The following is a 27,100-nucleotide window of genomic DNA, read 5'->3' on the forward strand; positions in this document are numbered from 1 at the left end:
GGATGCTGTTTAAACGAAACAGTTTTTAATAATCCTTCGCTCGTGAAAGTTTCGCACTCGGTGCGGTGACACCGAGACAGTAGATCGTACCACACGGCGTTCTAATTGTAGAATTCGTTTATATATTTCTTTGAAAATACTGCGAAATGTTTTGCGCGATACCTGTGATATTTATTTGAAATTTAGAGTTAAAGCAGAATCTCCGAAACCGGCGTCATCCGAGCACAAAGAGTTGACATTTAATTAAGCATTCGGCCGCAGGTTCGATCGGACGTGGATCGTTTAAACGAGCCCGCTCGACTTTCGGGATCTACCGGGGGCCCATGTAATAGGGTGGCTGGGTCATGGACGCGGAAATGTACGGATAGAAGGAGTGAGTGGTGACGGGCTGGGTCTGGTAATCGTTCTCCTCGTGCATCGCGTACCCTTCCGGCGCGGAATAATACTGACTGTGGACGCACGCGTACGACTTGCTCGGACTGGTCACGTCTCCGGGATACTTGAGAGTCTCGGGGTACTTGGGTAGATCGTAGGGCTTCGCCTGCAGCTCCGAGTACTTGGGCACCGGGTCGTGGTATTTCGCGGTCGCCACCTCGTGGTACTTGACCGTCTCGTAGCACTTCGCGTTCGGCTCGTACGGCTTGCCCTCGTGGTCGACGGGGTACTTGGCCGCGTCGCCGGGCCAGGACGACCTGGAGAGGTCGTAGGTGGCCTTGGTCTCGTGGTAGGTCGGTCTGTCGTAGGTCTTCAGGCTCGTGTCCGGGTATAAGCGTGGGTACGTGCAATCGGAGGAGCTGGTGGAGTCGAGCGAAGTGCCCGGCGAGGACAGAGGTCCGCGATGGTGCATCACGATACCCATCTGCTCCTCCGGTTTCGGTTTCCTCCGACGCGGCTGGTACTGCAAGCAATTAATCGAATGTCGTAGAACACCTACAGGGTGGCCATTGATAAGTGCCATTTCAGGTAACAGGTAAACGAAGAAAATAGTCAAATATATCTCCTACGTATTTTACATAAAACAACGCATTAACGCAGGGACAAAATTGTTTCGCTAAAATTTTCGAGATCATTCGATTTTTAATTATTTCAAACGGAATGTAATTTTATTTCGCCACGATGAAGGATAAAAAGATGAATTCAACAATTTTCTTCGTGAAGTAAACCGTCTGCCAAAATAGCACTAATTGACAGGGGCTCTTTATAATCGGTAGACTGCGGACTATAGCGTAGCCGATATATAAAATTGTCAAGACGTGAGACCAATTTTTTAACTACGTTATCACAGTACATATTTTCGACGCGAGAAACGGTTTATTCTGTCAATTTTTATTTTTCACAATGGCTCCATTTTATCTCGCATAATAATCCGCAGTCCGACAATCACCTTGTAATGCGGGTGCTGTTTCTTGTGCGCGTTCCTCAGCCTCTCTGCCTCCTCCACGAACGGCTGCTTCTCGCCGTCGCTCAGAATCCTGTCGGACCACACCAGATCTCAATGATCACGCGGCCCTGATTAAAACCGTAGCCGCGCGTGGACAACGACAATAAAGCGACCCTACCTCCACAGTTTCCCCAAAGTCTTCGACAGCTCGGCGTTGTGCAATTGCGGATACTGGTCGGCCAGTCTTCGTCTGGCTGCCTGCGCCCAAACCATGAACGCGTTCATCGGACGCTTGACGTGCGCGCTTCTTCGGCCTCCCGCGCGAGACGTTACCGGAAGTAGCGTCCAGTCGTAGCCTGTAAAAACGAGAAAGTTACTCCATAGTTCCACACACTGCCAACGCACGGAAAGTACTTGTAAATAAAAGAGTAGTGTTAGTCGTTGGCTCTGCGCAGTCGATATTGTTCCGGATTGATTGACGCCGCGTTTCTTCGTCGCGATCTACGAGCCTCGAATCGAGGATAGTTCCTCGAGCACGGTGGTCTTTATCGTCGCATCGTAGGCGCGCATCGAGAGACTAATTATCGCCGACTTCCTCTCTGTCCCGCTAAATGGGACCTCCGCTTAGAGGGAGATTATTCCGGCCCCGAAACCTCTCTCTTTGGAAAAGCCTCGACTGTTCGTTTATTTATTACTTCATTCCTTTGTTTCATTATTTCTTTCCTTCTTCCTTTCTTTCTTTCTTTATTTCATTATTCCCTATCTTCTCCATTGTTTTCTTTATTTATTTCATTATTTCTTTCCTGCTATCCTTCTTTATCTATATATACGGCAATTGTTACTGTAAATAACACAGAGCCAATGTTAACTCTTAGCAGCCGAGAGATTCTTTTGCAATACTCCCCCATAAGATAGAAAATTATCCGGAAATATATTTTGTCAGTGTATTATCAACGAACCAATGATAATAATAACCAGTGAATTGCAGTATTTGACAAAACTGTAGCAGAAATTATAACGACTTTGTTCTTAATAATTTCCCTGATGAAATCGTGAGGATTTTTGTTTTCGTTTATTTTCATTCCCAAATTTTCACGACAAGAGATTCAAATTTTATTTCAATTTAGAAGAAATGATCGGCAGTCATATTTATCACACTATATACGAAAATGTCACGAGCATGACTCGTTATTGTAGCGCAAGGGGTTGATATTACAGAATCAGCAATATTCTGATATTCGCTGCGAACACGTCTATATTATTGCTTTTGTCATTAAGAAATTGAAGTGTCCTGTAAAAGGGATCAATCGCATTGTATCTCGATAGATAGGAGGAGATGTAAAGGGTAGTGCTGACTTAATAAATCGAGAATACATTTACATAAATTATAGATTTGTACTGATTCTTTCAGACTCCAAAGAAATGAAATTAAGCGAGGACATTAAAAGACCATAATCGTGATCCTTTGGTAAAAACAATTTACCTATTTTAAAGACAATAACGCGAAGATGCTTATAATGAACTCCCTCCATTTTGTAGTAATTCTTTATAGTATACAAATTCAAGGAACTAAAAAAATAACTAGAATCATGCCTAATTATGCGAATAACTTCAATACTTCCCACTATTTTATCTTTCAATTAGACCTTTTTATTAATCAATGAAATGCATAAAATATGTCCTCTCGGAATAAAATGTCTTCTTCAACTAATATAATTAAACTCTGTGAAAACAATAACGATTGGAAAAGATACAATAAATCATCGCTCGCCACTGCGATTACAACATACCACGAGGAAAATAACGAACCATTTCCTCCTACGGTATCGACGACGCATATTCGTTCGCCATCGCGGTTCGTCGAACGGGTTCGATCTTGGCGTCTCCTTTTCAAATATTTCGCGTGCTTCGACGTAAAAAGAAACACACACACGAGCCAGGAGCAGCGTGTTTCGTCGTGGGAAACGAGTTCGCGGTGACTAATAAAGTCGCTCGCCTCCTTAAAACGAATCCAGCGTATAAATCTATTTTATGTGCGACGCTCACTAAAGTCCCCGGAGATTCCAAGGTTCACTACAAAAAAACGCGAAAAAGGAAGAGAGAGGGGAAGTGAGACGGAGAGAAAAACCGAGAGAGAATAGAGTGAGATAGAGAGAGAGAGGAGAGTAAGACAGAGAAAAAAACAGAGTGAGACAGAGAGAAAAACAGAGAGAGAAGAGAGAGAGGAGAGTAAGGCAGAGAAAAAAACAGAGTGAGACAGAGAGAAAAACAGAGAGAGAAGAGAGAGAGAGGAGAAACGAGGAAGAGACCGTATGGAGGATCGTCTCTTAGTGTGCGCGCGTTTCTGCTTCCAATTGTCGCATCGGCGATCGTTAAGACGTAGAGGGAGGGACGGTGCACGTGGGTCGAAATGTCACCAGGAGCGTACCCCGGCGAGGGCCCGGTGGATTTCGGTAGGAGCTAATTACCATAGGGACACGGTTCACCGACGCGGCCCCTCTGTCGGCTCCTTTCACGTTCCGCTGGAGGTCCTCTCGCCGATACCCGACCAGAATATATTTTCCGTGGAAACGCGGAAGGGCTCGCGCACCCTAAAAAGCGACGGGAATAGAAAAAGTTTCGCGCGAACGGTAGCCGAACCGTGGCGTGATTCGTGGTAGAACCGAGAGGGGGGCCGCGCGTAAAAACATCCTGCAAAACGTGGTGTCAATTTCGTCTCCCTCCGCGTCCCGAGAGTCGACGCGATCCTGCGACGATCCGTTTCGATCGCCGCGGCTCGAGACGGACACGCGCGCTAACGACGAATTGATTAATTTGACGAGATGGGATCGAGTCGGTCCGAGGGAACACGGATACTTTTCCTCCGCGTGAACGACTGCACAGGGAAGATCGCGACCGCGCCGCACAATAAGGGGGTTGTGGCCCGTTGAATGAACCGGTGTGTCTCGGCATCCCGCTCGTCAATGCCGACCTGTCGTCGACTCTTGCTACATTAACTCCTTTACAAAACCGACAGTGGCCACGGGCCCATCCGTCTCGTTAACGAGAGGGCACCCGTTCAACGGATCGACACCTTCGCGTCGTCGATCAGCGGGCTAGCCACGTGCCGCCACTCGTCGATCCTCCGCGCCCCTTCCCGCCGATCGACGTCCCGCGGATCGACATCAACGAACAATCTGCGACCAAAGAAATCTCTCGTAAATTCTCTCATATCCGCGAGGAGAGAGAGAGAGAGAGTCCAGTCTCCGTTTGGAAGGAGAGGACAGTCGGAAGACGATGCGTCACCCGAAATCACGCCCAGCTCCCGTTGCCCTCTTGGCTCCACCTTCCGCCATATTTCGCGAGGTGCTGCTCTCCACCCGAGTCCGATGTCTCCGATTTAATTTCGTCCTAGCATAATTAGCGTCGGTGGCAAGCGTTCAGCGGTCTCGCTCTGCTCGCAGCACCTGCCGCTCTTCGAATCTTCCTCGGAATCGTCTTTTCCGCGGTCCGCCCCGTCCCCGGGACCCCGCCGCGTCCACCGTCGCCGGTCCTCCTCCATCATTCTGTGCCGCGTTTCCTTCCATCCGTGCCCCGGGTATATCGCGAGGATAAATCTGAGAACGGCGCGCGGCCACCGAAGCCGGCTTTCAGCGCCAATTAAAGTGTCCTCTCTAAACGACTCGATGAAGACAACCCGCCAGCAGCATCCTCGGGCAAACGAGACCGCGTCTCGCACGGAGAGCACCGCTACCCGACGCACATGAGCCGTGTGCTCCTCGTCCGCCTCGTTTTGCTCGATCGATTCCCATAAGCCTGAAATATCACCGCGTCCAGCGGATTCTTTCCGCATGGCAGCAAGCTGCCAACTTAGCAATTCTTCGTTTTGTATTTTCTACCGAGCGTCTACCATTACCAAAATTCATTTGAACGCTTTAGCGACCGGTCGTAAAAATTTAGCTTAACGTTACATTTACGTTTCTATTTTGACTTTATTTGTTTTATTAACTTTTTAAATTTTATTACTATATAAAATTATATAGTAATATCGAAGCTTACGATAGTACAATCTAACACGTTTTTCTTAATAATTCATACTAAATTATTGGTTACCATGATAACCGATTTATAGGCTACCCGTCGGTAAAGTGTTAATAACGATTTCCACTGTTGTCGACAGCTTTTAACCCCTCGCACCGTAATTACGAGTCAAACTCGTGACGAGCGTTTCACGCACGATTCGACAAATATAGCTGCCAATCATTTCTATGAAATTCTATATTTTCGAAATTTGAAAATGAAAGAAACCGAGGACAATCGTGACAGAAGAATCATCTCACGACATCGAGGAAGTAATTAAGGAAATAGTAGTAATCAACGTAGCCCTGAAAGACGTAATACTGCAAGGGGTTGATAGTTATCATCGTATCAAAGCTGTCTAAATCTCCGGAAGCCGCTGCAAAAATTAATTGCGATAATTATTGGAACCCATTTATCTTGCTTAATTTTGTTATTTTCATTGATATGCCTCAGACTTTTAGTTCGGTTTTAACCCCTTAACGTGCCAGACTCGTAACGCAGATTTCATGCATAACCTACTAGAAATAAAATTTGATTCACCTGTTGTTAAAATCTAGGAATAAATGTAGATGAAAATATAAATAGAAATTCTGTCGTTCTTTCAGAGAAATTATTAAGAATGAGGTATTGTTAATCAATGTAAAAGAAATCATAGTGCAAAGAATGAATCTTCGTCTTTGGGACAGGTTTTAAAATAAACCTGTAATGCAAGTGTATAATACCAATTGCAATAATAACAAATTATCACTTGACTGTGGATCTTTAAGCGAAATAAAAAGCTTCGGCATTAATCGCGGGAAATTGGAATTAAATAGAAGGATATTTTCTGCTTTAATAAATTAGTATTTATTTGAGCAACGGGTTGAAATCCTCTGCATGACAAAAGTATTACTTATAAGCACGCATGTAGCAAATTAATAGGAATAAAGTTCTTAAAATCTTCGAACAATTTTTCTGCGTTCCGTCATTTCATTTCAGCCATAAATTAGTAAAATCCTCAGTCTAGTTATAACTAAGATAACATAAGATTACTGTATCAATTATGAACCTATAATTTTCGCAACAAAGACATCGCAACGTAATCGAAACAGTTCAACTTTGAAACAAATTAATTTCGATCGAAGATACAGAAGGATTACAGAGAAAACCCTTTTTCGAAGAAATGATCTGTCAGGAAGCCGTTATGCCAGCTACCACGGAAAGAGTAATCGACGTATGTTAATAAAAACCTTGTAGGAGCTTGCCAACGGCGTCGTCCAAGGAGCTGCCGCAGGGTTCCCCGGTCGACGGTCCGGCTTTCGTCTCCGTCGCCGACGACACGTTATCGCGGTGCGGCTCCATGCTCTTCGAATCCTCTCTCGTTAATCACTTATCTATCGTTCTCCGCATTCGCGACGCGGACAACGGGTCCCGCGTTGTCAATCACCGAGAGATACCGCTCTCGGGACTGCGTTGCGGCCGATCCGGATCCGAAACGAATTTCGGCGAAACGCGTCCGGGGTTTATCGTTGGTTCCTTTATCGCGGACTTGTTCCTCTTTCACGTGAAACTCGGGCCGCGCATCGTAAAGAACCGGGACGGACGGGTTCGACAATTAGCTGGCCGGGGTTATCTCGATGCCCGCGTAATTTATCGATGGGCCCGACCCTCCGGTTGTGTCTCGAGCGTGGAACCGGTATCGGTGTGGCATCGACTTCCGTCGCTTTCCTCTCCCCGTTTATCTGCTCCGTCTTTCGCGAGATCGCCTCGAATCTCCAGGAAAGTCGGCTACGTCGAGTTGCTACGGTTCGATCGGCCGTGTCCTCGGTCCATCCGGAGCTTCAGGCGATGTTCGACGTTCACGAGGATTCGCGGAGCGGAGGAGAAAACTGGCGCGCGCACCTTCCGACCCGACGACTGGCGAACAATTAAATCGACGAGCGAGGATCGACGGCTGCGATCGCGAGAGAGAAAGAGAGAGAGAGCGAGAGCGAAAGAGAGTGAGAGAGAGAGAGAGAGAGAGAGGATCCCCCGAGGCACCGTACGGAGGAGAGAAGACGCGGCGTGCGCGGATCAAGGAGACTCCGATGGCTGACTGACTGACGACTAGAGAAGAGAAGAGACACGGACGCGCATCCCGGTGTCGCTGTGGAGGTTCGTTCGGGGACCAGGCACACAGGTTGGTCCACGAAAGCAGAAACGGCGAGCACACGTCTGGCACACGCTCGAAACGTTGGATGGCAGATCGCGGAGGCGGTTCCGTGGACCACCTCTGTCCCCTGGTGGGGAGCCACCTAGGATCTTCTTCCTTTTCTACTACGCCGCGGACACCGTCTCCGCGCCGCCGCATCCTTCGCGCGATCCTGCCCTCCGATCCGTCTCGTCCGCGGTGGCGAGACCACGGCGAACACCCGAACAGAGATTCGCGCGCGAACACCGGGAATTTCGGTCGGGGCGGCGTTCCGCCCCGCGGAATCTATTAATCGTGATTATCTCTCGGCCAGGCTCCTCTCGCCGCGATTATTTGATCCTAGCAAACAAGCTCGTCGGTGAACGCGATTAGATTGCATTATCTGGCCGGCGGTGGTGGCGCGAACGAATCGGAAAACCAAAGGACCGGGTGTCGCCGGTGACCGTGACGCCGCGAGGATTTCTCGTTCCCGGCCGCTTTATAATTAGATCGACAGTCTCGGTGCGCGATTTTGCCCGTTCGACGACATCGTCGGGGTGGAACGGGGAGGCGGCCGGGGAGGGAGGACCGGAGGAGGACGGAGGAGAAACAGAGCAAGAAGAAAGCGGTCGGGAGCATAAATCCAAGGGCGAGTGTCGGAGGGCTCCCCTTTCGCCGTGGCCGGCGCGGCTGCACACGGATCCCGCGCGCGGGTTGACAGTCCCGTCCTTTCTGCCGAGCCTAATTATACAACGAATTTAATGAATGAGCGAGCTAGCAAAGACAGTGGCCCATACATGAGCGTATATAAACCACGGTCAATGCCGTGTGGCGGCTTTTGTGCGAGATCAAAGGGGGCAGAGCCATCCCGCTCTCGCACTCCACAGGATTAACTCGCCGCGCGATCGCGAGCGTAAAACGCGTGCGGCTCTCGGCCTCTCGGAAACGCTCGAGACACTTGGACGGATTACGGATCGCCAGCGTTTTTATCGGGGTGTCGACGAGCCCGTCGCGCGCAGAAACGGCGAGCTCGGCGGCGACGGGATCGGCTTTCGTCCGGGCGCAAAACGCGGACGAGCGCGCGGATCCGCCGCGACGGGGGAATGAAACGACGGGACGCGAGTCGCGCGTGGGCGAGGCTTTCGTCGACGTCTCATCTGTCCCATCCCCGAACACTGTTGCACACCGATATCGACGCATCCCGCGGTCGCTTACGTTCCCGATCCCGTTTCCCTCTCCCTCCCCCGCCGTTGCAACGCCGCCGCCGCCCGCGCTCGCCATTACCCGGCCGCGATCACAAATTTAGCCGACCGCGAACAATAATATTGATTTCACCAAGCCGGAATTTTGCTCTTCCTGGGATAAACATCCCGAATGCGCACGTGGCGCCAATATGTGCGGCACCGGATCGTTCCCGGTATACACCGCGAAGGAGAACGCAGTTTTCAGGGACGTTCGGGAAACGCGTGGCCGACCGTTTCCCTGAAAAAGGACACAACCCGGTATCTCGTGTCCGTTTCGAGCGAAGCCAAACAAACCGGAACAAGGATTCTTCTTATTGCGCGTTCAGGGTTAACCGCGACGCACCGAAAACGTTCTCGCGTTCCTTTCCATGGGACTTCGCCGCCCCTCGGTTTGCGAGAGGGCCAAGTGTCGCAGATGCGAGCTAGCGCGACGACGGAAAAACGCGGTTCTTTCGTGCGGCGAAGGACGATGCGTGTGTGGAAACGTCGTGGACAGACGGCGGACACCGTGGCGGATACATCGAATAATGATTTCAGTAATTCCCGGCGGTCCGGAGAGGCCACGGCTCTGTCGGACACTTGAAAGGATCGTCGACGAGAGGACCAGGGGGCCGACTGGGTGCCCGACACATGTAGCCCCCCGGGTGGCGGGCACCGCAACTCCGCCGGACCCCCAACGGTGACACGAGCTACGGGACATTCTGCACTGTCATCGAGTCGGGTCCGTGTCATCGCGTACCGCGTAAGCTCCATCATCCCCGCGTACGAATCTCTCGGGACCGCGATAGAAACGAGCCTCGAAACTCTGAATTCTAATAACGATTGCTTCCAGGATTTAATAATCCCTTCTTCTTCATCGACGGACTCGAAATTACAACGAACGTTAAATCACGCGCGGAATTGCGATACTATGCAAGCTATTTTAGTCTTGACAAGACTCGGAGATGCGACGCTAGATGAATTTCTTTAAAATATAGAATATGTAATAAAACCTAGATGATCGTGTTTTTTAAAATTAATGTTCCAAGGAAATCCTCGCCAAGGAATAGTCGATGTCCGAAGGAAAGGGTTTTAGCTGCAACGATCGATTTTTCTCTATCTTAGTTCGACGATGTTAGATAAAAGAGCGCAGCTGTTGCGATCGATTTTCTACGTCATCGCCAAACTTTGACGTCGCTCGATCACAAGATCCCTCGATCACGAGATCCCTCGATCGCAAGATCGGCGTAGCCACCGGTCGCCCCGGGATCCCGTGGACGAGTGCAGGTCTCACCGTGGAACCATCGACGGCTCCGCCGTGCTTGGTGCATCGCCAGGAAAATTGCACGCTCCTCCTTGATGACGTCGTAATTGCCAGCGACCGGCCGGCCAATCGGCGCTCCTGCGTGGGAGAGAGCTAGAGAGAACGACCGGGTGGAACCGAGACGGGGCTGCCTGCGGTGAAAGGAGAGGAGAGATAGGTGGAGCGAGGAGTAACCCGATTGGTCCTACTCCCAGAGGATATCGTAGCCATGGAAACTCTTGTCGCCCGCGAGGAGAAACGGCTCCGAAATAAGTGATACGGGGGAGGGACCCCTGGAGGGGCCGATAGCCGGCGGGGGGATCGAACGAGGAGGAGAGGCGGTCGCGATCGAAAATTTACGCGATCGCTTGGCGGCTTGCCATTTGGAAAAGTACCCACTTCGACGTCTTTTAGGACCTGCTGCCATTTTTATCCTTTATTCGTTGAAGCGGGTTTTTATTAATATTTTAAGCTTGTTTGTTTGATATTCTTTTTTATCGTTTATTCGTTGAAGCGGGTTTTTATTAATATTTTAAGCTTGTTCGTTTGATATATTTTAATTTGAATTACTTGGGAATATATGTTAAAGTGTACTAAAAATGAGGAGTTATCGTAATTCTGTTAAGGATAGATAAAGATTGTTATAGGAGAAAGTGAAATGGCACTTGTGTAGCTGGTTTTATGTTCAACGGTTCTACAAAAATTTAGAAGTCAATTGCGAGATACTATTATTAATATGATCATGTGAAAAATATAATTTACTGTAGCAACAATGAGTACTATACTGTGGTATAATATTATAGTATGTATAATGCATAATATAATGTATAATACATAGTGTATTAATAATACTATTATAATATAATTTATAATACACAGTATATGCATAATACTATTATAATATAATGTATAATGCATAGTATACGCGTAATACTATTATAACGAGTAAACTATGGATTTTGGAGCATACGACAAAAATTAGCAAACCTTGTACAAAGCAGTAAAACCATTAAAAAATTAAAAAGCACAGTTGCGCCATTTCCAAATAATTAAAATAATTAAAAAACAAGCCCAACGTCTACGTATCTCCTGTATCTTGTAATCAGCACAGACAATTTTTATTCTGCATAAAAATCCTCAGTTTATTATTAAGAATAAAAAATAAATTACGATCTTGTGAAAACACGAGTACAAATCTCAAGAAAATAATAAAAATAATTCGTCGAGTCTATGCAAAAATGATTTCCGGCAAATACCGCCGAGAACGATATTAAAATTAAATACGTCGCAATGAAATAATAGTCTCAACTCGATCTCGAATGATTCGATAGAAGGTTCTGGCTAATCGCGTTCGATTTTTGGCGAAGTTCTCTCGGATCTCGTTCACGGCATTCGAAAGCTCCCGGCGCAGGCAACGAGGTCCTCTCTCCTCCCCGTTCCGTGTCCCTTTCCCCCCTTTCGGTCGGCGGCATCACATCGGTGGGCACGATCGCGAAGCAACAAGTGTTACCAGCTCCTCGGCGTCGCCCCGCCCCCAACCAGCAGCCGCCGTCGGAGGGAATCGGTGGAAACTGCCCCGAGGCGATGCAACCACCTCACTCGAGCGCCGATCGCGCCAGCAACTAGAAATCATCCTCGCCCGGCCACCGGTTTCTCTCTTTCTCTCTGTCGTTGTTTCGCCATCGCTTTGTCAAACAATGTTACTCGCGGGCCAGCGTCGCCGTGCCACTCGGAAGTGATCCATTGCAGCGAGCAGAGAGACAAAAATACAGCGAGAAAAGGAGAGAGATAGAAGAAGAAAAATTAAAAGAAGAAGAAGAAGAGAGAGATCGCTCGAAGATCGCCCGTGTCCGTGATCCAGTGAGTTTTGTGGAAATCGTGAGTTCGTCGCCGGTGTTCGTCGACGGAGAATGAAGATCTGTGGCCGACGGTTACGCAGCTGAACAACCCGGGAATCGCGCGAGCGGATCCGTCGATCCACGAAGAGCCGCGGCTTTCGAAATCATCTGACGGCCGAGGAGCGCAGCCTCGGAGAAACCGCCTCGCCTCGAACCGTCCTCGGCGCCCGACGGCCGTGCAGCAGCGGAGAGCGAAGCAGCACGATAGCGCGGCTGCCACGGGAAAAGAGAGCAAAAAGCCGAGCGCGTTGCACAAAGAAAGAGTAGATTAGAATTGCCGTGGCTCGCGCGATCTCAGGCGAAAGCTCGCTCGCGAGATAGACGGCGCGGCGAGGCCTCGCAGACTCCGATTCCGTCGCGACGGCACGGCGCGCGCGCCCGTCGCGCTTTCCTCTCCGAATACAGTGAGAAATTAATTTCGAACGCGAGAGTCGCCGTCGCGTCTCTCCCTCTCTCTCTCTTTCTCCGCAGGGACCCCGCGTGAAGAAGAGGCGAGAAGAAAAGGGAATCCGGCGAGGGTCCCGCGGGCGCGCGTGCTCGCGCGAAACGGAAGTGACGTTTGCCATGATAAAACGGTAATTACGATTAGCCGACACCGTTGCAACGAACGATGAGCATCCCCAGTGCGTGATAAAACGTCGGATTCGTCGAGCAAAACTGTAATAAAGCAATCGCCGCCGAGTTTCCTGATCGTCGAAGCGAACGCGAGAGAAAGATGAACGACGTCATGGGAGAAGCGTCCGGCTCGATCACCGCGAGCAACGCCGCCGGCACCGTCGCCGCCGTAGTCAGCAACAACGTAAACAACAACGGTGGTAACGCGAAGAACAATGGGAAGGGAGGAGGAGGAGGTGGAGCAGCAGCGGTCACGGCGGCCGGCGCCAACAGCGGGGAGAAGATCAGCGCCGCGGTCACCAAGGTTCTCCAGGGATACGACTGGACCCAGATACCGATCGCTATCAAGTGAGTTTCCTATTCGATGTAGCATCATACCCCGTCGCTGAGGGATTCGCTCGAGGCAGACGACTGTTTGAAATTGAAATTGAAAAAGAAATAAGAAAAAATAAAGGAGAAAAAAAGAGCCGCGCTTCGGACGACGGTTGTCCGCCCCGGGTACAAGCGAGAAACAGGTTGCAGCCCCGGGGACGAGCCGTTTTAATCGCAGCGAGTCGTATTAGCAGGCATTAACGCCGCCGGGGTTACCGCTAAGCGTTTTAGGCACGGCCGAGGATTCGCGTCTCGCCGGGAAAGAAGGGGAAACACGAGGAAAAAGTCGAAGAAACCGGGAGCGGGGCGCGGGCGCCGTGAGGGGAGGGGAGGGGGGACGGCTTTGAAAAATACGTAACGCTAACTTAATTATGACGCACTCGTTTCCTCGGCTTGGGAAACGTCTGCTGGAAAAATGTCCTCGGCTGCCAATTAACGCAAATTAGCTAATTAATGCTCGATCTCGTCGGTTCTGCCTGCCACCGCCCGCCTCGCCGCCCTTCCGTCGATCGCCGCTCGTGGGAAGCGGTTTGTGCGGTGATCGAAAAGGACGACCGATACGGGGAACGCGATTCTTTTCATATTTCTTTTCTTTTTTTTTTTCTTTTTGTTTATTCTCTTCATCGCCGGCGTATCGAAGAAGGGGACGAATTAATAGCCGTCTCCGTTGCGCCATACCGACGATCGTTCCGATTCGATAAAATCGAAACGGCTCCGAAGGAAAATGACGCAATCCGCTCGATGGCGCAGAAACGAAATCGCCGCGGCGCGCGGCGGTGATCGCTCGGATCGCGGCTCCTCTCTCTCTCTCTCTCTCTGCTCTATCGGTGGTCTCTATCGCGAGCATCGAATTCCTCGATCGCGGCGGCGGCCCCGGCGCAAAGGTGTGCGATGGACAACGAAAGGTGTTCGCGCCGGTTTCCACGGAAAATTTCTCCCGGGGGCTCCCGGAGCCCCGGCCACCTCCGAGTGTATCGCTATGCGCTTATCGCGCTAACCCTCAATTACACGGGGTTATCTCGGGGTAGCTAAAGGGTGCCGTGTTTATTCCCGGCGATAGGGGGCCGATAAAATCGACTAGTTTTAATTCCCATGGATACTATGAGAACCTACCCCCGGTCGACCTAAGGGGTTCCTCTCCCTATGTTTGCCCGTGGTAATTCGTCGCGCGTATTCTCGTCCTCGATTTCGTCTCCGATTCCGAAGCCCGTCGCTCGTTCCGCTTCGATCCTCGTTCCTTTCTGGACGCGCTCGCTCGCTCGCTTCTTGCGACATCCTCTTTCGCAAGCCACAAGCCGAGAGAGAAAGCGAGAGAGGCTGGGTAGTATGCAGCTGGTGCATCATTTGACAGTGCCACGCCTACGCGTCCTCTCCGGTAGCGAGCGTACTCTCGAGGCGGCTAGTAAACGAGGTGTAAAGACTCGACGATTTTTTGCGTATACAGGTAAACCGGCGCGGAGTCTCGCGACTGCCGTGAAAACCCTTGTTAGTGGGCCCGCGCTAATTACCAACGGCTCCTCGGGTTTACACACGGATTTAACGCCCCTCTTATTTCAAAGAGGCCGAAATATACACGAGCCTGTTTTCGAATCCTTGGCTGCGTTTTTATCCGCGCGGCGCTCGGCTGCGCAAGCTTTCGAAACTGCATCCTGCAAATATCGCGAGCACCGGACCGCGCTCGTCCTGGGAACGCACCCTCGGTACCTCTCGCAGGTATCGCTCGTTGGAAATCGAGGCGTCGATGTGCAATTTCGTGATGTTCGTGACGCGTTTGGATTTGTGGAGATTAGGGTAGATGTCCGAGTTATTGGTTCCTGGATTATTTATTCTTTAAAAACACCTTCGGGGTTGTTGGCGATTCCATAACATTTTTAAATCATCTGCGAGAGTGTAAATATATATTAAAAATATTTAGGCCTTCTCTGTCCTCTTAACTCATGCCGTATTTTCTATTTTCTATTTTGAAAATATTATAATAAATCAAGATATAATTTCAAGTCGCTCGCAACCCCACGATATCATTTACACCGTAAAATAGAAGAGGGTCGCTCTGAAATTAAAAACGTGTGGACCAATAGTAGTCTTACACATAAATTGATGATTTATATTTTTTTACAATCTCTTACTATCAACTATTATTTTCATGAGGAGCTGTCAATCTATAGAACATATCTTTTATTCTATATTTTTAATCTTGAAGCACGATACTTGGGACAATTACTCTAAGAAAGAACGTGTCATCTTTGCCGATAGCTGAATCGCTTGACACTAAACCCACCAAGTCTTTCACACACAAAATTATTAAATGGATATTACGATTGAATCATAAATTATAATCCAAACGGCAGAAAGTCTAAATAAATCCAATCTTGCCATTCTTCTAAAGCAAAACGCGTAGCCACTGTTCGAGCACGGTAGGTTTAGCGTTAAAGCAGTCGCTTTATAAAAAGATCCGGGGTCTATCCATTCCTCCGCGACAATCGAATGTCATCTCGATTTCCCCCGCGGTATCATAATTCGACGGTTCCCGGGTCCGGAGGCGCGTCGTGGTCCTCGAGGCGCGGCCCCAGAAAGAAAACAGCGCGAGGAAGAAGTAGGTACTCGCAATCACGTCAGTCACGTCGATTCCGTCCCGAGACAGAGGGCAACAGTTTTATGAAGTCATCTTCTAGGAAAGAAAGGGATACGTCCATTCCTGCTCGTCACCGGCTGGCAGCGGCGGTGTTATTTTAAGGCCGGTTTTAAGCGTGCCGTGGCGGCTCGCCCGGGATGACCCGGGGGTAGCTGCGCCCGGTTACAAAACTCGAGGCGGACCGATGCAACGCGGCTACGTCTGTCAGAAGTCAGAAGACGCGGCCAGCCTCCGGTTATATTTTCTTCTGCAAGTCACCCGACGGCCGGGACTCTGTTTTCGAGAAACCCCTATGCTACGCGCGAGCGAATCCCTCGTCCCCGATGAAAATCGGCGACTTTGAGCACAATCGCGTAATTTCGCGTGGCGTAGACCGCGACAGAGTCCTTAACCACTTAACCTCTTGCACTATGACTCCTTCTCGCGTCACGTTGATTAGCATTAACTTGTTCTCAATATTTTTCTTAATAGCACCAGATAATTTTTGTTTTCTGTATTGTTTTTATTCGCTGCTGTTTCTAAGCTTTGATAACAAAAGAATTCAATTTCATTTCGATACGGAAGGAATTAATAATTTATTAATTTAGCAGAGCTTGCGTGGAATCTTTGTCACGAGTCTGACTCGTTGTTATAGTGCAAGGGGTGAAGCACGGCTGGATTTTGCGCAAATATAGTTTTTCATAACTAAATTACCATTTCTCTTAATATATATTTTTTCCGTATAACTATACATAGTACTAATTATATATATTCTTTTCTTAGTCTATTGTCCATACACACTTCCACTTTAATCGTTTAATTTAATAATTAATAAAATAATTGAGTAAAGCACGAAACATTCACGAAAGCCACTATAGTGGCGCGCAGTGCCTAAGAAGTTAAGGATGATCCTGCAGAGGTTTAAAAGCGACTAAGAAATGTCGTCTTGTAATTATTAATTTTTATAATAACGCGTGTTTGAATATAAAGGTATATTGATCACTTTCCAATGGAAGCAGCTTTGTCGCTTCGATAATTATGAATTAAAAATTGTGAAAAGAGTCGCGGTGGGTTTAGTGTCTACTAAACTGATCCTCTAAAAAGTTAAGACTTGGAGATCACCTCATAGGGTTGACTAAGCGTCGAAAGAGAGTCGACAGCGCGTAGATGCGAGCAAGACGATCGTTTCCAATGAAGATAATATCCTCGAATTGCAGGGGTTCCGGCGACAAAAGGCAGGCCCACGTGAAGAGGCCCATGAACGCGTTCATGGTGTGGGCCCAGGCCGCGAGGCGGACCCTGGCCGAACAGTACCCCCAGCTGCACAACGCGGAGCTGTCCAAGAGCCTCGGGAAAATATGGCGGTGAGTGTTTCCGCGGCTTCGATCCCGACGACTATGCCCGCTCGGGAAAAAGAGCGAGGATTCGCGCGCGTCCCGATTAAATTAATCGGCACCACGTGTCGCGAATCCCCGCGATCAGATAAACCCGATTCTCACAGGCGCTGGCCTGCCGGCTGGCAGCGAGCCATGAACGCGTTTCAATCTCGTCTTCTTTCTTCGCGGCCCGATGGACAAGACCGAGAAACCCACCGCCGCCACGCCATGGCCGTTACCCGCGTGTAATCAACGCGGCGTAGCCAGCCTGATCCACGCGACCACTTGTTGCACGCGGGCCTATTTTTAAACGCGAATTCGCGGCCGGCCTTTTTTATTCCACCCGCTGCTAGCGCGTACACATTCTCGTACCACGTGGCGCCGAGGCCTGTGCACGTGTTGGAGGCCCGCCGGGTGACATCTATCCGAACCCCCGCGCTGTCTGCCGCTCGTTCGACACCCGGTCCGAGCTTTTTCTCGCGACAGGGTTTTTACCCCGGGAAACCGGAAATCGCGGCGCCGCGGCGGCCCGGCGGCGCGTGACCATCGATCTCGATCGATCGATCGATCGGTACGAAAGGAAATCGGCGGCGATCCCTTGTCCGTGAAAGTCGCGAACCGTTCGAACTGCCGTTTCCTGGTCGAGGCTAACGAGCTGCCCCAGTGGGTCCCGCGAGGATCACAGAACGAGCCGACATGGACCCCCGCGGAGAATCATTTTACAATGCCCGGATCGCGATCCCGATCGACGATCTCTCCTCGTCGTTCTCCCTGCCAATAAGGCCGTCCGTATAGCCGCGGTTCGAACAAAATTCTGTCCCGGTTCGTTACCCGAGACTTTACGAGCCTGGCCAGCGGTCGCGCGGCGCGAAGTGTTTGTACCCGATGATTTCACGGCCGCAGCACGTTTGTTTCCAGCCGTGCTGGTCCCGTCGGCAGAGTCCCTAAATTTCGGCCTCTAAAAAGTAATTATTTAGCGCCTTCCGAAATAGACCCGGGAGCACCAATTAACACCGGCTACCGAAGCTCTTTCTTCTCGGGTAACGTCGGGCCTTTCCCCGCTGTTCGGTATCCTCGCGTGTCCTCGAGGATCGCGGCTTCCCAACTGAATTTCTACCGTCTCCGATCCGGCGGCGTTGTTCCCAGTCATCTCTGCTAATGAGAGCGACGGCGGAATACGCGAGCGATCGGCTTTGATTCCGAGAGAAATTTATTGGATTGTTGTAGTAAGTGGTTTGTGGATTTTATAGATTTAGGGGAGAAGACGGGAACGGGTTAAATGCAGGAGAAAAATTCAACAATACCGCTGTATTATTTTTCTATCGATTTAAAATGTTAAGGATGACGGGAGATTTTAATTCGCTTGCTGTTTGCTGTAGTCTTCTGAAATTGCTTTCGGTAATGTAGTGATAGTACAGCGATAGTTCAGATGAACTTGGGTATGTTCTTGCGGGGCTGTTTTTATTCAATTTCACTTAAATTGAAGCTGAAAGTGTCCACTTTAAGACAGGGTAAGCTATATTGCAATAGAATGGTATTGGACCATTTTAATAAATTAAAAAAGATCGACCTCTAACATCGTAGAGTTCTCATCATTCAAAAGGAAAAATTCAGATGAATATTCAAATACGTTCCCGTAGAGCTATTTCTATATAATTTAGCTCAAATGAAAGCTATAAGTGTCTACTTTAAGACAGTGTAGATGATATTAAAATAAAATAGTAGGATCATTTTGATAAATTAAATAGAATCAACTTCTAACATCATGGGGTTTTCACTATTTAAAAGGAAAAGTTCAGATGGATATTAAAATACGTCCCCATAGAGATATTGTCATGCGACTTGGCTCAAATGAAAGCTGGAAGCGTCTACTTCAAGATATAGTAAACAGTATTACACGTTACTGCACATATATCGTTACAAGAAAACGCGTAAGAACTTCTTACGCAACCTAATAATATTTACGGAGTAGCCCGAGCGGTTTCCGACTCGCCCCCCCATAGTTGGCAAGATTAATTCGTTAGTCTTCGATCAAGCGATTATCTGCAACGAAGGAAGGGCTGGCCGCGCTATCGGCGCCGATAGTGCCAAGGAGCCAGGTGTAGGCGTCGGAAATAAATCTTCTCCTTTTTCTTCCGGCTCGAAAGGTATCACGGGGTTCGGATATTAGACTCTCGATGTTTGTCGACAAAACGAAAACAGATACGTATACCCCACGGTTCATCCTTGGCGCGTGCTGGCAGCTGCCTGCCGGTTCCTGCCACAGATAAAGAGTCCCCCAAGGATCACAATAAACGCCTTGTCCCCGTCAGGTGAATTTTTCCGAACCTGCCCCTCTGCCCCGGGGCCCCGGCGAAGCCCCCACGACGGAGACCGCGCGCAAATAAGGCTCGTGACGAACAGGTAAAATGCATCTTATCTGACGGAAGCAACGTGTCCCGATCTTCGCGGCGCTGCTACGCGAGTACCTCGGAACACGGGCTACCTCTACGATTCCTCCGCCATTTTGCAACGCGACGTCTCCTTTATTCTGCATCCTGATCGCCCGCGATTTATTTTACAGACTTTTAGAAACTGCTTGGTCGTCTAACTGTAGCATAATTTATGGTTTAATGGTCGGAGGAAAGCTGAGGTCGGGTCATGTTTCACCCGAAATGGAGATTGTTCATTTGTCTATTGAAAAATTAGTTTTCAGATCTTAGTTTCGGTTCGTTAGGTTATATATGGTCACTGTTAGTTTACTTATTTTTAGTATCATACTGAATTGGTGTAAAGGATGCAAATATTTCATTTATTATTATCCGTTATTAGATAATTTATTATTCTATTATTATAATGATATTATCTATTCTATAATTTAATATTCTATAAATATACTATAATATTCTGTATAAATGTTATCCTACTAATATTATATAATATTAATAGATACAATATCAATAGAATAATAGATAATCTATTATTTAAGTATTAGAGAATTTATTTTAAACTCAGTCGATGACAAGTAGACTGCGATTTTTGTGCAAAGTAAAACTTGTCTACATCAATTGCAATTAATATAAGCCGTTCTTCGTATAATCTTCTTAATTTATTAAAAATATCTTATATATCTCAATCTTAAAAAGCTCGTAATTTTTATTCTATTCAAGCTAGTACTTAACTTTGCTATAAGTACGTAAAATCTATTAAGAAGTATTCGAGTCACGTGAACAGTTTGGGTGAAAATAGACCCAGCAACGGTTAAAGGGAACGTTAGGGTGAACAGAAGGGGCAGAGGGTTCCAGGGACTCCGTCCTACCCATTTCGCGGACTTCTATATATTCCCCGAAGACTTTCGCCATTTTCTTCGCACCCGTTTGCTCACCTGCCAGCGGCGCTATCATTCGCCCCTGCCAGGTGATACGGAACTCCGTGAACCTTTCTCCAAGACGTGACGGAACAGGATCGAACAGGGTCGGGATCTAAATTGGCCGACTCTGCGTTGCATCTGGCAAGGAAAAAGGCAGAGCGACACGACCCGCTATCGCGTCGGATCCCGCCACGGTCGGCCGAAAAAACCTCGAGGCAAAGTCCATTGACCAGATGGGTCTCCCCTTTGCTCTCTCCCCGCCGGGTTCCCAGTGACAAAACATCTCTCGCGCGTTTCATGTCGGGGTTCGAGAGCACCTCTCCAAGTCCCCCGTGGGATTTAAAGTTCTTTGCGGCGGGCATCGATTCGATATGATCGTCTCTCTCGACGTGCTCCCTAGGACCCTTCCGAGAAGAGCCGCGGCGACGGAGAAACAGGTGGCCGGTCATCGAAACGTCTAGTTTCTTGCACCGGAAACGACGGCGCGGTACGATAACGCTGGCAAAACTCGACCTGGTGGAATTATTGCTGGAGAGATCTCCGGGCACCGGAAAAGCTTATCGGGCCTCCGGGGCTTTACGAGCCCAGTGGGAACATAAACACGAGGAATTAAAGACTAACACGACGAGTGAAGTGAGCGCGCGCGCGCGCGAGCGAGCGCGGTTCCGAGTCGCGGCGATGGAGGACCGCGCGCGACGCTCGACCTCGGCCGCATCGCATCATCGAGTCGGGACGTGTTTGTGTGCTGCTGCTGCTGCTGCTGCTCTGCGTCCTTAAGACTCCTCGTAGCCAGAAACACTAACCAGACCTCCCATTTCGACTCCTCGAGTGTATCGCGCGGACGATAGAAACGCTCTCGTTCCAGCCTCTTCTGATGCCGGATACGCGAACGAGAGGATCCCGCGGCCGCGTGTGAACCGCGCGTCCGACGGGACTCGCGCGACGCTCGAATTATGGCGACGCGAGCGTCTAGAAAGAGTCTAGGTAGCCTAGAACCAATCTAGGAAGTTTAGAACCCATCTAGGAAGTCTAGAACCAATCTAGACAGTCTAAAACCAATCTAGACAGCCTAGAACCAATCTGGGAAGTCTAGAACCAATCTAGGAAGTCTAAAACCAATCTAGACATTCTATAACCAATCTAGACAACCTACAACCAATCAAGTTTCTACAAAGTTTAGAACCTTAGTAGAAGTTAGTAGAAAAATGTCACCACCCTTCGTACAGGTGTAACACAGGTCGTCGATATCTAAGCAATGATCAAATCAGAGCCGAGTTTCTCCCGTCATCGCAGCCGCCATCTTCTCAGCTTCCGATTGTGCTAACCAGAACCGATCGATCGGCTTGCAGACAGCTGTCCGAAAGCGACAAGAAGCCGTTCATAGAGGAGGCGGACCTCCTCCGCGTGACCCACAAGCGCGAGCACCCGGATTACAAGTACCAACCCCGTCGCCGGAAGCAAAACGGACCGTCGGGAAGGGACGCGTCGCCCTCGAGGTCTCAGAGCAACGTTATCTACAACGTGTCCAGGTCCTTAAAGCAAGAGGACATGAGTCCTAGGGGTGTCCAAGGCCCCAATTCTCCTCAGAGCGGCGTCAGCTCCTCGCCGCCGACCACACCGAACCAAGGATTGTCTCCGCCGACCCCTCCCACCACCCCTCGGGGTCAACATTATATCAATCAGGTAAATTAGGGTGGACAAACGATAGAGTGTAATGCGATATTTCTTGTTACCTTAAAGCAATTAGCAAAATAATGGTGAACCGTGATGAACGTTTCATTGGTTTTAGGGGATGATATTATTTTGCTTTTTTCCTGTCTCGATGGCCTGCAAGAAAATATAGAATTAACTCTTTGCACTTGGAACCATTTTAACTGTAAATCTAAAATAGTTTTCCTAACTCGTAATATTTTTATTCTGTGCAGTGCATTTTCTGCATATTAAATTAAAAAATATGTATATTAATGCATATTAAATTGATTGACTTATCCTAATAGTTTCGCTTTCAACAATACTCTAAATCTAAATTTTGCTCTTCTAAAAATGATTTTAGAATTTACTACACAGATTATTTTAGTCTCCGAATTTTGTTTAAATCACCTCGGAGCAAACGTTCGATTAATCTGCGCAGGGCAATCAGCCGCAGCAGAACAACATGTACCATCAGGATCTCGTGATCAGCTCGACGAGCGAGTCCCCGCATCAGCAGCAATCCACAAACGTGGATTATCGGTACATCGAGGTCGCCGATGGTGAATTGAACGGGCTCGGTTCATTGGGGGGTGTCGGGTTGAACCTACCATTGAACCTGCAGGAGTGCGAGGTCGAGAGCAACGAGCTGGACCAGTACCTGCGGCCGCAGGTGCCACCGGTGCATCTACCCCCGCCGACTACCACCCCGTCGCCTTGGGTGTTCAGTAGGTAAGCGGACCCCAGAAAGTGAAATAGATTTCTCTCGGTGCTGGAATTCGTGTCAAATGATCTTGAAAATTTAATGATGTCAAAGTATTTTGTTCAATTGAATTAACCCTCGCACGACTGACTATGGTGGAACGTATATATAAGTGTTTTATTTCAGTTTCAGTGATTTATATATTGTTTGATTATTGTTAATATCATTTTAAAATATGGTAGAGAATATAAAGCAATTTATATTTTATGTTTACGATAAATAATTCATTATGTTTCTCTACACGCGATATATAAAAGTCATCGCAGACTGGGTAATCGTCATACGAGGATTAAAATAATTCATTGTATAACATCAATTGCTTACTCGACGGTAATAAATCAATACATTGAATATACAATATTATAAGGGAATTAGAAGAATATAAGGACAATGCTACATTATATTTAACTCATTACAATTGTCGGAAGAAGAAATACATTTCCATGCAACTTGTGTTCCTTACTATAAACTGAATTAATTTTTATTTCGCATAAAGATCTACTGTCTGGTAATAAATTAGCGTAAGAATGGATCTTCAAATCGGAGAATATACTGTTTCGTCAGTCATATGGGTGACGCGATAATTGCAGCGTTAAGAGTAATAAGATGTTCCGTGGATTTGGGTTGGGTGCAATTTCTGCAGTTGGCTGGAATTTCTGCAGTTGGGTGGAATTTCTGCATTTTATCGGGGACATCGGTAGCAAGGCTCGTCATTTCTCGTTGCAGACACGAGGACGACGTGGAGAGGCCCAACAAGCGGCACTGCTCGGAGCAGAGCATCGCGGAGACGACCTGGGAGGACAGATCCCAGGAGATCGTGAGGTACCACGAGCTGCAGCCGCCCCTGCCACCGATGCAGTACATCTCCTCGAGCCACAACGCGCACTATTCGCACGCGGCCGGCCAGATGAACCACCCCCACGTGTCGACGTCGTACGCGCAGCAGTACCAACGCTACGTACCTGGCATCGAGACCTGGCCGCACTACATGTAGAGAGAGAGAGAGAGAGAGGTGACAAAGTTCGCGGGAGAGCCTCGCCGGGCTCGAACTTCCACTCTACCGTTCGGATGATGATCGGGGACGGAGCGATCCGGTTAATTAATCACCTAGATTAGCGTTCTTCTCTTTCGAGTCGTTCGGACGACGATTTATTTCGACGCGTCGTCGACAACCAATAGCCAAATATGCGAGAACACAGTTTTAAACGTTAGGAGTGTATTTACGTTATTAAGCACCCGTAGATCGGAGGGCCCCCGCGGCCGATCGTAAAAAACACGCGAGACCCGAGACCGTGGTGCCTTCGAGCTCGCTCTTTCGTAACGCGCGTACGAGATTATCAAGTTATTTTCTATCCTTTTTTTCGTCCCCACCCACCCACCCACCACCATCAACGTCGTCCCGTTTCGCCCGAGCATAATCGAAAAGAGCGTGCTCGAGGTCTCGGGGAGGCACGGAGTCGAGAAGCTCGCGTGTGCACGGCACGCCGGAGGCACGATCTTGCTCCATGACATCATTCCATGACAGCCGGCCATTCCAAAGCGCAGAATTTCAGGCTAAACAAACAGACCGCTCGATACGGTGCCCTCGCGCCGCGATCCAAATATAATAAATATATAACGCACGAACTATAAACTCGTGGCGATGGCGAGAGGTTCGCGGTGCGCCGCGCGTACCAAAGTGTACGGCACGTTCTTCAAATAAACCCTGCGGGACGCGGTCTCCGCGGACCGGCCGCGAGACATGGATCTATGGGGGAGAGAGAGAGACGCCCGTGGGATCGAGTCTAGACAGACCAAGCGAGAACATTTCGTTCTACGGGATCCACCGATGCGGATTTCGGGGATCTTGAAAGAAAAATACCGAATCCTACCGAATCAATTAAAATGACAAATTTCAGGGATCTTGAAAAATTTATTGACACGTTCAGTGCCGACGATCGACCACTAAAATCCCTTACATAATTAAAGCGAAACTAAAAAGTTGATGTTTACGAGAGGAGGTTGCATTAGATCTCTTTGACATTTGATACATTTTAGTCAAATTCAGTTTGTTCGAATACATAAAAATGAATTCTCAAGATTGGTTAGAAATTAGTCACCATATTTGGTTCACGCGGCGCTCAACGTGTTAAACTGTACAGAGTTCTGTCACGAAAAAAATAATCGAATAAATCTGTTAATCCGAGCATGTATTATACAATAAAAATGGCAGGTAAATACGATACTGTCGTATTCTTATAAAGCAACGCGCGTTGGTTGCTTTCGACACACGGTAGGTTCGCTGTTCAAAATAATGATTTACAGAGAGAGTCGTGGTTGAACATAATATCATCGGAATGTTTAAACTCGTAAAGACCGTCGCTGGGGTCTGTTTAGGGTTTTAGGATTAAAGCGGAACGAGGGATCCTGGGCCCTCGTCGGGCGGTCGAACGACGGTCAGTGAGCGCCGTCGAAGCACAATAGGTCAGTAACTCTCCACAGATATTAACAATCTATTTCGTTACTACGCTGACAGCCGTGCTTTTTGTACTTAGAGTATTTATTGTACCGCCTATACACAGAGCGCCAAGCGTAGAAGATCGCCGCGTGACGATTATCGCTTAATCGCGCGAGCGCGCGCCTGCCTCGAGGGCTAATTTATGTAAGTACGGCGATGTATTCTAATTTCTAGGAATAAAGAGAGCATTTTCAAACGAACACATCGTACGCGTGATTCTTCCTTATCCCATCTCCCCGTGTTTGTTCCCCGCCGAGAAATTCGCGCGTTTCCGGTTGCATAATAAAACTCGGGGTGGACGGCAGAGAGAGGGAGGGGGGGAGGCGAGAGCCGCGTTAAATATTTGAGCGATTCGCTGGCACGACGCGGCGTAAAATAGGAGGACCGCGCGCGAGTGAACTGTTCTAGGTTTCCAAGAGCAAACAGGCTTATCGAAATCCGTCCGACGAGGGACGTGGGAATACGTCGCGACTTTTATGCCACTTATCCGCGTCTCGAGATTAAAAAGCCTGAGAGAGAGAGGGAGAGAGAGAGAGAGAGAGCGAAAGAGAGAGAAAGAGTGGCAGAGGGAGAGGGAGAGATGGCGACCACGTGTGCCGACTGTTATTCTTAATCGCGCGTGCATTTTTCAACGGGCCAGGCTCGCTCGCCAGAAATGCACCGGCCGATCTTCGATAAACAATTTGGATAGTTTGCCGCTGGGGCGGTGGATCGATCGATCGACGTGTAAACGGCGCGGATCCCGCGCGATCGGACGTCTCCGTGTTTACTTCCAGCTCCGGACCACGTTTCGATCGCGTCCGAGAGCGCGTGCGCGCGCGCGCTCCCGTAGTGGCCGAACCATGAAAATCACGCGAGGAGCCCAAGTTCCGTACCGAAATAACACGGTGCCGTCATCGACGAGCCATATTTTCATCGTCGTGCACGACAGTCGATTTTTTCGCCGGCACGACGAGCACGGGAGAAGAAACGGAAAAGGTTGACGAGAGACAGGCTTTCCGTCGCGCGGACGTTGTATCGTTGCGCAGCTGTCTCGAGTTCCTCTCCTTTTTTTTCGTCGACTCGTTGTCCGTCAAGATTTCGATAAAGCCCGTCGGGAGAACGATCCTCCGGAAACAGTTGAAACGCGTCACCCTTTCTACGTCGCTCTTGCTAGCTGCGCGATCAACGGCTGTACACGCTAAACAAATTAATACGCGATATCGACGCTATCGTCTTTATCTCTGATCCATTTGTTGAATATTATAGAAACATTGTGACATATTTATAGAGTGTCTGAAATCCGTGCTCACGTACTTGGACTTTTATAGCGTTCTCTAGTTAGGTCGATGTTCGAGTATGGTTGTACATTTTGGGCGCCTTATCGCAATAAGTATGTCAGTGCTTTGGAAAGGGTGCGGTACAAATTCTTACGCATAGTATAGTATAGAAATATATACGTTATTGCATAGAGACATAGTACAATTTATGGATAATATTTTTACTTTGTTATAAATAGTATGCACATGTCCGTAAATTTTTCAGAACTTAGAATTTATATCATTTAACCCCTTGCACTACGATTCCTTTCACGCTGCATTAATTAGCACTAATTTGTTCGTAATATTTTCCTTAATAAGACCAGACAATTCTTGTTTTATTTCTTATTGTCATTATGTTCTTTCGTATTCGGACTTTGATAACAGAAGAATAAATTTCATTTCGATGTAAAATAAATTAATAATATTCGCGTATTTAGTAGATCTTTCATGAAAATTGTATCATGACTCGTTGTTACAGTTCAAGGGGTTAATATAATATAATGTAATTACAACT

General features: G+C 48.3%; 2 protein-coding genes across 2 annotated transcripts; one reads left to right on the top strand and one right to left on the bottom strand.

Moving 5' to 3' along the window:
- Nucleotides 1–46: 46 nt before the first annotated feature.
- LOC144468933 (uncharacterized) lies at nt 47–7,193 on the bottom strand. The gene is made up of 4 exons (XM_078178751.1): nt 6,670–7,193; nt 1,560–1,737; nt 1,385–1,472; nt 47–898 (listed from the first exon to the last, which is right to left on the bottom strand). The coding sequence occupies exons 1-4, from the start codon at nt 6,779–6,781 to the stop codon at nt 311–313; spliced, it is 966 nt and encodes a 321-aa protein (XP_078034877.1). The 5' UTR covers nt 6,782–7,193; the 3' UTR covers nt 47–310.
- Nucleotides 7,194–11,737: 4,544 nt separating this feature from the next.
- LOC144468601 (transcription factor Sox-9-B) lies at nt 11,738–25,434 on the top strand. The gene is made up of 5 exons (XM_078178188.1): nt 11,738–12,976; nt 16,829–16,975; nt 21,686–22,019; nt 22,468–22,757; nt 23,515–25,434. The coding sequence occupies exons 1-5, from the start codon at nt 12,729–12,731 to the stop codon at nt 23,780–23,782; spliced, it is 1,287 nt and encodes a 428-aa protein (XP_078034314.1). The 5' UTR covers nt 11,738–12,728; the 3' UTR covers nt 23,783–25,434.
- The last annotated feature ends 1,666 nt before the right edge of the window (nt 25,435–27,100 follow it).

This window comes from Augochlora pura, chromosome 4 (assembly GCF_028453695.1).
Source record: "Augochlora pura isolate Apur16 chromosome 4, APUR_v2.2.1, whole genome shotgun sequence".
Classification (NCBI taxonomy): domain Eukaryota; kingdom Metazoa; phylum Arthropoda; class Insecta; order Hymenoptera; family Halictidae; genus Augochlora; species Augochlora pura.

Coding starts and splice junctions, on each gene's coding strand:
- LOC144468601 (XM_078178188.1), top strand. CDS start 12,729: ATGAACGACGTCATGGGAGAAGCGTCCGGCTCGATCACCGCGAGCAAC. Junction 12,977..16,828: donor CAGATACCGATCGCTATCAA/GTGAGTTTCCTA, acceptor CTCGAATTGCAG/GGGTTCCGGCGACAAAAGGC. Junction 22,758..23,514: donor TCGCCTTGGGTGTTCAGTAG/GTAAGCGGACCC, acceptor TTCTCGTTGCAG/ACACGAGGACGACGTGGAGA.
- LOC144468933 (XM_078178751.1), bottom strand. CDS start 6,781: ATGGAGCCGCACCGCGATAACGTGTCGTCGGCGACGGAGACGAAAGCC. Junction 1,738..6,669: donor CGTTGGCAAGCTCCTACAAG/GTTTTTATTAAC, acceptor TCGTTTTTACAG/GCTACGACTGGACGCTACTT. Junction 1,473..1,559: donor ACTTTGGGGAAACTGTGGAG/GTAGGGTCGCTT, acceptor GTGGTCCGACAG/GATTCTGAGCGACGGCGAGA.